This window comes from Neopsephotus bourkii, unplaced genomic scaffold, assembly GCF_033783945.1.
Source record: "Neopsephotus bourkii isolate Nb327-2 ecotype Australia unplaced genomic scaffold, CSIRO-AGI_Nbou_v1 NB_518, whole genome shotgun sequence".
NCBI lineage: Eukaryota > Metazoa > Chordata > Aves > Psittaciformes > Psittacidae > Neopsephotus > Neopsephotus bourkii.
In genome coordinates, this window is record NW_026901019.1 from 1,283,411 (window position 1) to 1,295,918 (window position 12,508).

The 12,508-nt window shown below is 37.9% G+C and overlaps 1 protein-coding gene across 8 annotated transcripts in view; it reads right to left on the reverse strand.

Annotated features, from left to right (window-relative positions):
- The window catches only part of CDC42BPA (CDC42 binding protein kinase alpha), a 175,361-nt gene that overhangs the window by 21,906 nt on the left and 140,947 nt on the right, over nt 1-12,508 (reverse strand). For 5 of the 8 annotated variants that reach the window (XM_061350508.1, XM_061350510.1, XM_061350511.1 and 2 more), the window contains exons 23-31: nt 11,359-11,397; nt 8,157-8,276; nt 7,452-7,532; nt 5,317-5,422; nt 4,425-4,561; nt 3,521-3,660; nt 2,600-2,681; nt 1,284-1,500; nt 502-564 (exon numbers count right to left, since the gene is read on the reverse strand). In XM_061350508.1, the coding sequence (XP_061206492.1) occupies nt 502-564; nt 1,284-1,500; nt 2,600-2,681; nt 3,521-3,660; nt 4,425-4,561; nt 5,317-5,422; nt 7,452-7,532; nt 8,157-8,276; nt 11,359-11,397 (985 nt within the window). The remainder of the gene's footprint in view (nt 1-501; nt 565-1,283; nt 1,501-2,599; nt 2,682-3,520; nt 3,661-4,424; nt 4,562-5,316; nt 5,423-7,451; nt 7,533-8,156; nt 8,277-11,358; nt 11,398-12,508) is intronic. The other 3 variants (XM_061350509.1, XM_061350514.1, XM_061350515.1) reach the window with 2 other exon arrangements.

The window sequence follows — 12,508 nt, forward strand, 5'->3', positions numbered from 1 at the left end:
ACCACAGTGGAGGTTACAGGAAGGATCAAGTCAGGCTCCTTACCGAGGTGCACAGCAGAATAAGGGGAGACAAAGAGTCACAAACTGAAATGAGGGAGGTTCCTACTAGCTAATATGAAGGAAATGTTTCATTGTGAGAATTATTTGCAACAGGCAGCCCAGAGAGATTATGGAACCTCTGTCCTTGGGGACTTTCAAGACCCAACTGGACAAAATCCTGAGCAACCTGGTCTGAATTCAGTATTGAGCCTCCGTCAAACAAGGGAAGAAAACCTTCAACTGCATTCCAGATGCTCATCTTTCTCATTTGAAAGGATACCCAAACCAGAGAGCGCACACACACACCACCCTTCATGATTATCAGCTCTCCATGGGCTTGTCCAGCTGATAATATAGTAAACTAAGAAAAATGAAGGACACCAATAGAAAAAAAAGGGATTACAAAGTCACTTTGCAATTATTTAATATTAGGGAAATTACTACCAGTTCCTCATCTCTTACCGTCTTTGGTGACATGCACAACAAACAACCCTTCTTCATTCCCCAGAGCTATTCGTTCATGGTCTGTGATATTCAGGGGATTAAAAAAAAATAAATAAAAGAAATTATTTTTCAAAACTTGTGCAGCAATAGTCAAAATTCCTATTAACAGAGACACGTTTTTAATATCTTGAAATAAACAAATATGAAGCTAAACCCAACACATTTATATACCAAACACTGGTAACCTCCCAGTCTTTCAATTTCCTGTTAAAAGAGGTAACTGCAAGAAATACCATTTTTAACAAACCATTCAGAGCATTTAAGTGTAATACTGGCTTTGAAATAACTACAGTATATTTTAATTACTTAAATAACTAGTTTAAGATATTTTATGCTGCAGCACTTAAAATTACTAAATTCATTCACTGATTTTGTGTTTTTATGTATTCTCTCTGGTCCCACAAGCGCATTTTGTAAAGTCAGTGATTTATATCCATTCTATAATACTAGTTTTGCCCAGTTTTGCAATTATGTATATAGAATAACAGAAAAATAATGCCCAATTCTCAAAATTATTCATAATTATGAAAAAGTGTGAATAGGGGGAAATATTCTTAAAGATCTGACAAAAGTACTGGACAGCGAACTATACTTCTCCTAAACCCATATGCATTTCCATATGGGATAAAACCACCATGCATTACTCTATTTGGTATATAATGCTATTTAACATGAGGGTTTCTTGCATAAAAACCCCCATGCTTTTAGCATACCCATTTTTCTTCTTATTCATTTCATACCTATGATTGCTGCTGACTGTGTTGTTTTGATGAGGGGTAAGGTGCTGTCATAAGCTTCTTTGGGAACATAGACTGAACGGTCTTTGAGTTTGTTCTTCTTCAAGATCCTATGCAATTCATTCAGCACTCCTACCCACTTGCTTTTCTCATTCTCACCGTCTGCTAGAATCAGGATTGAACACTTATTACTGGATGCAGAGAGCTGGGAAGCTGTAACCTGGAAAATGTTAAAATACACATTTTAAGTCATAAGCAAAAAAAGGTAAACAAATTCATGATCATTTTTACAAGGATATCAAATGCCTGTAAGCACTCTTGTAAGTAGCTGTCTGAACCAAGAATGGGAAAATGTAGCCTTAGTTAATAGAATATACTCAGTCAAGAACACACAGCAGAAAAATCTGCAGATGTAACTCAGAAAAGGTCCTGAAATGTCTGCCCTAAATAAGGTAGTCAGTTGTTTCTCAAAGCAATTTATAATGAAAAGCATTTCTTACAAAGTATTCTTTAAGACCAACAGTTTTCATTAATAATTTAATGCGGTAGGAATGGTCTTTATGGAAGAATGATCTACGATCATTTTCTTGTATTTGGTACTGCTACTATAGATAAAAATGAAAGCCTCTTTTGCAGGTTTATCTTCACTCAGCAGGCAGAATAATGAACAGCTTGAAAGCTGGAAAAACAAGAATGAAATACAATGGTGTAGTAAAGAAATGATAGATGAATTGATAAGGACACCGAAAGTATTTCATTGAGGTCAAAGCTTCAGTAGAATATCTAGTAAATGTAATATTAGAAAAAGCCAATGATGGCAAAAACCTGATACTAAACATAAATTTTGATGAGCATTTTACACTAGATTTCTGTACTGACTACCTGATGAATGAGAGTTTTCAGAGATCCAATGCATGTATACAAAGAAAATACATAAAACAAAGGCTTCAGAAATAACAACGAATTAAACTGTAAAGCAGAAGGCAACTTTAGGAAATGAACATGTAGAAGGTCATGAAGAACAAGAAGAATTCCAAATGACTAACAGGAGGGTGAGAAAAGGATGTATTACTGTGAAGGTCAAAAAAAATAAACCCAGGTAAAGGGGAGATGAGACCTTGTTTAAATGTGCCAGTGCTATTTTTAGCACAAAAATGATATTATGTACAGATCCTTATGCATTGCTGCTGCTGCTGCCATGGATACCACCCAGCCAGAACTTGTGAAGGAAATAAAATACTAATAAGCTGTCAGTGAACGCACACCACACTGTGAAGCCCTGTACTACTGGGTTACTAGGTTCAAGACATTATACTTACCCTAAAGATACAGGGGATATCTTTTCTGTTTGCATGGATGACATCTGAGGCCAAGACAGAACTCACTGAGAATTCTTCATCCCTTATGGAGACCACAAACACAATTGGAAAAGAGTTAAAGAGTAAAATCTATGTTTGGTTTTCACTTATATTTCCATAGTGCCAGTAGCTTTGTTTTGTGAAGGACACATCAACACAGTCCTGAGATCTAGTTTTAAAAAAATCATTCTTCTCTATCTGCAAATCAAACTCCCAAATGCAATGTTGCATAATTAATTCCTGGTAAATTTTGATGGAGATGAATCTATTCAGAGAATCTGGGGTTTCTCTCTTTAAATTAAAACTCTTTAAAAAGCAATAAATAGTGAAACTTAAATAAACCTGGGCCAAGAACACCTCTCCAACCTTCATAAAAACACAAACTCACTCGAAGCTATAAGCTACAGCTGTCTGAGACTTACTGGATAAACCCACCTAGTACAAAGGTGAGCTTTGCTTAGTCGTTATGTTAAGTGTTAAGTATTTCAGTAATACTGAAGAGGGAACAAACTATTTAGGCCCTTCTGAACCAAAACTTGCATTAGTTTTACCCTGTAACAAAATTCCTGCATCTTCCAAAACTCTATTCAACCCCAAACAAATGTATTTTCCTTCTTTGTTCATTGCAGATCTTCTACACAGCTGAACAGATGCATTTTGGCACATGATGTAGTAATAGAAGTTTGAATTGCCACATATGGACACACAAGTTCAGGCTAGCTGCTAATAATGCCTTTTTCTGGAAAATCAGAGGCTCTCAACATGGATCACAGTGTTTCTTAAAAGCCTGGGAGCTTGCTTACTGATTTCACAGAAAGAAAAAACAGGAAAAAACCCTCCCAGTGCCTCTGAAAAGCTCACACTGAGCACCAAAGCGCTTACCTCATGTCTATGACCTGACTCACTACCACGCTGGGCTGGGATGCTTTTCCTTCTGCTACATCGTAGAGGAAGAGTTTAAAATCACAGATCACTGCCAGCGCTCTTTGCCAGCCTTTCTTTACTCCAGCTGGTTTTGGTACCTTTAACAAAACAAATTCCCATCAACTCTCTGTAAGCTTGCATGCAATCACAGATCACACAATACAAAAATCAATTCTCTTTTCTAGGCTGACAAGCTTTTATTCAGTGATAATGTTACGCAACAGAACCTGTAGCAGAGGTGCAGTCAGCATCAAACACAGCCACACAGACACCACAAAATATGGCTTTAAAAATCCATAGCACTACAGATTCTTTGCTCTTATTCACAAGCTGATTCAAAGCTGAATTAACCAATATAGAGAAAGAATCACAGAATCGTAGAATCATAGAAGAGTTAAGGTTGGAAAGGACTTTAATATCATCTAGTTCCAACCCCCCTGCCATGGGCAGGGACACCTCACACTAAACCTTGCCACCCAAGGCTCTGTCCAAAGAAACCGATCTCTAGTTGGTCAACAGGAATATGGCCCAAAATATGTTTAATAATTTGATAGTGTTTACACACAAGTATTCACACCAATGACCCTAGATAGTACCAGCAGCAACAGAAAGACCCCAAAACTCACAGGCCCTCATAGATGGTCTGGTCTCTAGAGATGGACCGAACAAGACCAACTCAAAGCACAATGGCCAACAGAGGATGCTAAGTCTTGCTTTGTTGAAATTTAGGTCTTAGTTTCCAAACTGTTAAGTTAAAACTGAACCCATTTCCACCCTAATGCTCCGATAAAGAGTTTAATTCCAGGTCTGGAAAACAACAAATTTAATGTAAGTGCCCCAAATGTAGCTACCTGATACTTACTCGGACATGTCCTTCATAAGCTGTTCCTATGCCCTTCTGTGGATCTATTCCCAAAGGTCCTTTAGTCTGGTCAGGAGGGATTGGACATACTGCAGGAGCCTTGTCTGCACAGGTCACGTGGCAGGAGAATCCACATACTTGTAAAGAGGAGGAGAAACAAAGAGATTTAATCGTTCTTTCTTGTGCAATTCAAAATCTATGATAATGATGATATTTATAAAGGAATGGTCTCTTTTTTTGACCAACAACTGAACGGTTTCACTGAACTTTGCTACACTGAGACAGAAATGGGAGTTTGTGCACAGCAGCAGTTCATGCTTTCATCTGCTCTAAATTCTGATTTTCTGATTTTCAGAGGTATATGAACAGAGTCTGGTTTCACCCAGGTAAGAAAGAGCCTGTTCAGAAGCTCATACTGAGATAATCTCTATGATTTCCTCAAGACCCAGCTTTGCTAGCAAGCAAAAAGGTGGAAGCTCCTCAAAATGATAGATATCATTCTGTTTACATACAATCCCAGAATAAATTAGTCCTGGCAAGAAGCAAAACTGGTACTGAAAGGGAAAGCTGTCTTACATGTTCCCCATCAAGTCAGAAAGTAAAGCTGCTGTCAGCATACTTGACTGTGGCCCTTTATTGTTATTTTCTGTAAACTGAACTAAGCTCTTCTATCACAGCTGGAATAAGTATGCTCTTAGATAACTGGGTCATCTGTTACATAAGATGTTCAAAGCATTTGGCTTCTACTGTCAAAAGACTGAAGCATGATAACATACTCCGTTATTCAAAATATAAACAGAAGACTCCTGCATTATCAAACTACAACATTTGCTGTCCAATTTGCTTCTGTTAAGAATTCCAGTTCACACTTCCTGCATTCACAAGTGCTTACCTTCACAGGTACAGCCCTGTCGTATTAAACCGACCATCAGAGATGTACACTGATTGCATTTTGTTGGTGTATTAAATGATTTCACTACAAACTGGTGGGCTTTAGGCTGAAAAACAAGCAGACAAGGATGTTAATGCCTGTAACGCTTCTGAAGAACTGTAATTTTTTTCACAGACACAGGTGCACAGCTCCATTTAACAAGGGAGCTGATTTGTGTTTACTGAAATGAGATCCGTGCTCCTAACACTGAAAAAGGTTCCTTATCAGTGCTCATTATTGATAATCTAAACCATCCTCTGTAAATGAAACCATGGAAACTGGACCTTGCCTCAGAACATGAGTTCATTTCCACTGCAGATAGGAAAGTTGCCAAAATTATTCCATTACACTCTAGAAATTGAAGGTGTGTTTGTAATGTTCTCAGTGGGCACCCAGCAGCCAGTCAAGGTCAAACCCCTCCCTAAACTGCAAATTCAATGCTCCTCTATAAGGACTGTTGCCTTGGTTCAAAGAATAATACCATACTTTAATTTGCACGCCAGAAATCTATGACAGAGTTCAGTTTTATGGTGTCAGGCACAGGCAATTTCAGAACACCCAGTTTAAAAGCAAGAGTGTAGGTGAAGCTGAGTTTGGAAGGGTTTCTTGTTAGGTCTTGGGAACACAGACTACATGAGTAAGTGTTTTAATTCTCTCTCTCCCCTCAAGGATAGCAGTGCTGATGCTATGATATCAAGGCTAAATGACTATGTAATATGGTAGTATGATTCACAAAAAGACCTTATATATAATCCAGGAAGGTGCTTGGCTGTTCTAGAAATAACACCCAGGAAAGTAACTACTGTTAGGTGGAGAAAGGATACAGTCCAGGGTGAACACAAAGGCTGTTCAAACAACCTGAATAATGTGATTTGAAATAAGACAACTTTGCAGACTATTTTAACGAGTAGGTATATTAAAATTTTACTCAGTTTCCTGCTTTTCACAGCATCAGATGTTGCAGTTAAGGGCTCAGACTTCATCCATATTTAATAACAGTTTTACTGTTACAATGGAAGCTTTCTGTCTGCAGATGGGTGTCTTGGTTTGAAACTTGCAGGAAACAATACTTTGCTTTAAAAACTGATGCAATCATAAAATAAGAAGGCTCTTTATGGAATGTAATAAATTAGAAAGAATCATGATTTACTGAGGAAAATATCTGCAATAATTAAATAATGTGCACAGTAAAATTACCAAAATCAGTTAAGTTGATCTATTAAGATGCTGCCAACAAAACGGTCTCCTTTCCTTTACACAAATTAAGTCTTTTGCTATTTTGCCATTTATTAAAGCAGAGAAACGGATCTGTATTTTTTATGTATATATTTTAAATATATACATATTTATATAAGATCCCTAAGCCACTGAGGCACTTCTGAAACTTTTATGAGAGACTTTTTCCTTTAATAGCTTGTGCCTTATTCCTCATTTGCTTGAATATACACAATTCACTGTGAATTAGCACACACTGACTGGCTTATTTGGCCAACAGCAAAATTAATTTCAACAACTGATGTAAAAAAATTATCAGTATTTATGCCAGTAAAAAGCCAGACGACAGAAAAACTGGAATTCCTTCTCCCAGTCCAGCACTGAAGCACTCCCTCTACACTGCTTATAAAATGCAAATCTAGGGGTTAATTTTAGGCTTATTCTTTGCCTTTGCTCAAAAATAAGCATTTAATTAGCACAGACCTCCTAAGCAGAGACTGGTCCCCAGTGATATCAATTTTATCGTATGCAGAATATAGAGGCAGGTTGGTCAGACACATGCAGAAAACCCTCATTTTCTATGAATTCTCTTTTTAGTTTCTTCATGTTCTGGTTCATTTATGTCTTTCTAATGTCCAAACTACTGTTTTTCCTATAATCAAGCCCCCGTGTGCTGCTACAGGGGAATGCCTAGTACAACTTGTCACACCACTTAATGTAAGAATGAGGGTTTTAAATACTAGAAAGCAACCAGCTTGTACATAAACAACCCTTCCAGGCAGCTCTGCTAAGATTACTGTGATACACAGCTCTGAAGCTGTTGCTCAGGAGTGATGCTTTCCCCCTTACAATATAATAAGTGTGAATGCTTGACTTAATACCTTTGGTGCAGAGAGTCCCGATCCAATATATGCTGTCCTCATGGTTGGTGTGTGAATTGAACGGGGAGGATGATCTGTAACCTGAACACAGTCCCCAAAGGATCAATAAGATATCAAGTACACACTATTAAGGGTAGCTTGAATAAAGTAAAAACACTACAATATTCCACCCAGCCCCTCCCCAAACATAGGAAAGGGCTCGGAAAAATGACGTGTAAGATTCATCTCCTAAATGTCAAAAATAATTTTACCTTAAACATTTGACTGAATGTTTTATAATGTAAAATAATCACAGAGTTAAATTTCTTAATAGTGAGAGGGGATACATTATGATAGTTGCAGAGCTGACTAACATTTTGTATTGACAAGACTTTCAGCAGGACACCGAAGTCTGTTCTTACAAACTACAGCGTAACATTATCTTTGTGCCAACATTTCTTTATTACTCATGACTGAGAATATATTATGGAGACTGTATCTGGTAACTGATACACCACAGTTCCCATCCCTAACCAATCAGCTATGTGAATGTGAAATGCCACATTCCCCAAAATACAGTTCACTACTAGTGCAGAAGATAGTCTTGCTGAAAATGAGTGAGCTTCACTCTAAACAAAAGGATCTGCAGTGGCAATTTTTATATGAGTGAAACTAGTATTCCTAAAAAACAAAAAGCAAGACAAAACTTCATCAAGAGTGAAGTACCTCAATTGGTTCAATCTCACTAGCTGTAGAAGGAGACCTTGATCTTGAATGAAGGTGAGACTTGCTATCTTCATCCCGTGACGGAGTATTAGACAATGTAAAATTCTCAACTGAGTCAATCTAGGAGAACAAGTTGAGAGAAAAACAACAACCAAAAAAATAAATCAAAGACATCATTAAAAAAAGAATTCTCAACTCTTACCAAAACAAGATATGGGAGCAGTGGAATTCCTAAGAGAGAACTGAGAGAATAAAAAGTCAGTTTTAAGCAACTTCTTAATTAAAGGACAAAAATGCAATGGAAATTATTGAATATGAGAACACCAAGGCTTCTGCTGAGAGGTGAGCACATGCATAACAGCTGCTAGTGCAGGGGCCCAAGAAATACCCAAAAAGACTTGCAATTCAGCATTTTAAATAGGTATTTTCTAACCACTGCTGGGGTTTGTCCACTGGTGGCAGATATTTTTTTAGAAGTGAATGCCCATACAGCCCATGTAAATCACTGCAAACATATTCAGAAAAAAATAAGGAGAAAAGGCAGAGCAAACAACCCATTTCCTGAGGTTAGTGTTAGTTATATTTGTGGAGAATCAAGGGGGTTTTTGTTCCCCATTTGAACTACAAAGACGTCCTTACCAGGAATACAGCTTCTTCAGGGGAATATTTTCCTAGTCCTTGATATACAATGAAACTAAGCCCAACACAGAACTACACTGAACAACAACGCAGATAGGTACAACCAGGTATCTTGAATAACAAGTCAGCTTTTGTCAGTCCAACTGAAAAGCCAGAGAATGCAGAATTCTTCCTTGAAAATAAGACATCTCCCCATCAAAGTTTTGTAGATCGATATATTTTAAAATAAAGTGTAATGAGATGAGGATGCTTTTCGCCACTAACAATAAAAGTAAAAGCATGAGGCCTACTGAAGGCTCCACTGTATGCACGGCTTTTCTGAAGCAATGCTACCATCAGCTCCCCATGGCTAAGGACTTGGCAGGCTTGCACACCAGCTAAAATATGCAGCAACATTTACAGGAAGCATTTGAACATTCCAGTATTTTGGGTTTTTGTTGGGTTTTTTATCTCATTTGGCATTGCCATCATACTAAGGATTCCACAAACTTTACTGCTTTGGGGGAATAAAATACATTGCCAAGCCAATCTTGCACATGCATATACAGCCCTGTTCTCCAGAAACTCAGTCATGGTAGTTAACAGGTGCAGTTGCTGGTTTTTCTTTTTCCATTATCATTATTATTAGTATTATTAAAATAGGAGTGAGTTGATTTAGATGGCTTCTATTTTTATCACAGCCTTCAAAAGAACGATCCAGTGGAGGATGCTCACCAGCTAAATCAATTCAGACATATTAAGATGCCTGCAAATATTTCTGTAATGAAACCAGAAAATTCTCACCCTGGGATACACCTGTTTTCTACACATAGATGATGTGTTTCAAGCACTGAGGTGAGAACTAGCAGTAAAGCAAAGATTCTGTGCTCAGGTTTATCAGAAGCAAGTAATAATTGCTAGCTTTATCCAGTGTTAGAAACACTGATGTCTTTAAGCAGTAAATCCCCAGACACATAACATTGTTTCAAATACTTTAAGCTTTTTTTAATCAAGTCTAAACATCTGATAACTTGGAGTCCAAGGACTGTTCAACCTCCAATAATTCTACTTTAAGAGTGTTATTAAAAAATAAGCCCAATGAGTAACTACAGGCAAAGGCAAATTTTTCATAGCAAAGAAACAGACATTCCTTTTCTTCTCCAAGTTAAACTCAGAGATGCAATCTATCATCGCATAAATGTTTCCACATACTCCAAAGGCTTTCCCTTTCAAAGTAGCATCAGCATACCAAAGAATTTTCATGGTGTCTCTTAAAAAATTTAATACAAGCATGATAGGAATGACAGAACTCTTCTGGAATGTGCTACAAAGCCTTTGTGGTTGAAGACAACTGCTGAACCAGTAACAAATGTCTTTTTACTTTAGTTCTGAACATAAAAAGCCTGTGAAACATACCAAACCTGATCTACCATTACAGAATTTGAAGCGAATTTAATCACCACCTTTACTGCAGAAACAGGGCCTTAAGCTGTACTGCTGAAGTAATTTCCAGGTTCCTTGCTTTAATGAAAAGAACTTCATATAAAACCTGACTCAAGTATGGCTAAAAGCTTACATGGACTATCTTAACACCATTAAAATTAGTTTTAAACTAATTCACTGGATTATCAAAAGTGTATTTCAATATTTCCTACCAAACTGTAATAGCCCTGTCAGATTCCACAGCATCACCTGTATAGGTCTGAGACAAAGCCGGATGGTGTATAAACACATCTTGAGGAGAGACAAGCTTCGGAATGGGAGCCACAGTTGACAAAATGAAGCAGTTACTGTAAGCTTGCCTGAGACACTGAGTGGTATGTGTTGAACTGGTCATTATTAGAGCTGTTGGGCATTATTGCTTATTTGTTGAACATTCAATGGAAACACTTTTATGCTTCCCTATTCCTATCATCATACATGTCTAAAACATACAGAAGTAGCAGTATGAGTTTAAAACAGAGCATACCTGGTACGAGTTCAGTCTGATAAAGCTTTGATAACACCATGTTTAAAAATCCACCTTGATTTTTGAAACATCAAAGAGCTTTCCAGCTTCACAGCTGTTTTCCTTGTATGAATTCTTCCTGCCATCCTTCGTTCTCCAATTTGCTCAGTTCCCCACTTCCCATTTATATTTACCTCTGTACTGTGGTATTTTCTATCCTTTGCTATGACATGCCAAATGCCAGATTTCTACCTTCTACAGGCAATACCTATAACTCAGCACATGCCCTCTGCTAAGGGCAAGGGAACAAACAGGTCCTCATTTAACACTAGCTCACCTGTCCAACCTGCATCTACCTGACCAGCTTTCATAAAGAACTTTGATATTGAAATAAGAATGTACTAAATGCATTTTCTCCAGTCCCTGTGATATTCTGCTTATAGGATTCCCAAATTAAATACTCCAAAAGCTTTTAGCCCACAGCTGTAAAACAACAAAAAGCACAGCAGCAGCAGCAAACAGCAGCAGCAGCACAAGACATGCAATGAGGGAAGTACACAATCCACACATTAAACAAAGGCATGTACACAACAGGCAAAAAAATAAAGGGCCACATAGAGTAGGACAGCCTCTTACACGTCTGCCTTTGTTAGCTGGAGTACAGGAAGGAGAGCGCTTTAACAAAGAGAGGAGAATATGTTACAAAACCAGTGACACATACATCAGCTCAGAACTGGTCACTCTACATCTCCAGAAGTAGTGTTCAGACACACACAAACATGTTCATTTTTACAAGGGTTCTGAAAACAAGATGTTCTGGGGCAACAAGTGGGAAAACACATCCGAAAAAAGAAGGAACATTTGTTTTAAAGTGTAGTTTTGCACTGGACAATAGCAGTGGAACTGCAGATACATTAGACTAATAACATCAAATAATAGTGTCTCTGTACTGTGAACAGGGTGAATAAAGCAATCTCTTGGAGGCACAGTATATCCAATTTAAAGTATCATCAAGAACCAGAATTATTCTAAACTTAATTACAAATGTGCAAGTAGAGGCAGGGCTCTCACCACAGAACACCACGGCTTATTCTGTTTAATAATGAGAATTCAGAACATGATTTATTCTGTGCTTATTTACAAAGTTCAGATTTGTTTCATCTAGCCCAAGCCCATGGGGACTGCATGCGAGGAGAACTTGCAGGAGGATTTAAGACATGTGTTTTTAATTTGTAATGTGTTGATAACAAGGGAAAAATAACATTTTCTAGCAAGTGGGAAAAAGAATTTTGCCAAGGAAAAATGGGATCCCATTTTATTGTTATTAAGTAAGTCCAAATTCATCTTTAAATAAAACAAGCTGTTTGCTTCTGGTAGCTAGCAAGATACACAAGGATCCACCTGGCAAGAAACCCAGATCAAATCCAGCACTTCCATTATCAGACACTTGTAGTGAACACAGGAGACTGAACACCTAGACAACATTACTGAGAGACAGCCTGCAATACATGGGAGAAACAGCAGCAAAGATTTAGAAATTAGTATATTAGAGCCCATGAGGGACTTTCCCTCCCTACCAAAATCAGAAAACAGGGACAGCAAAACCCATCCCTACTTCCCTTTGCACCCTACCACGTGCACAGAAGATATAATGAACACATGGACTTCCACAGCTATGACGGTTTAGGCACCAGTTCTGCCAACCTCACTAAGTATCTTCTCCAGGAGGGATGGCTGTAACCAACAGTGACTGTTACTCCTCTGGATAGTGAGATACCACTTCTCC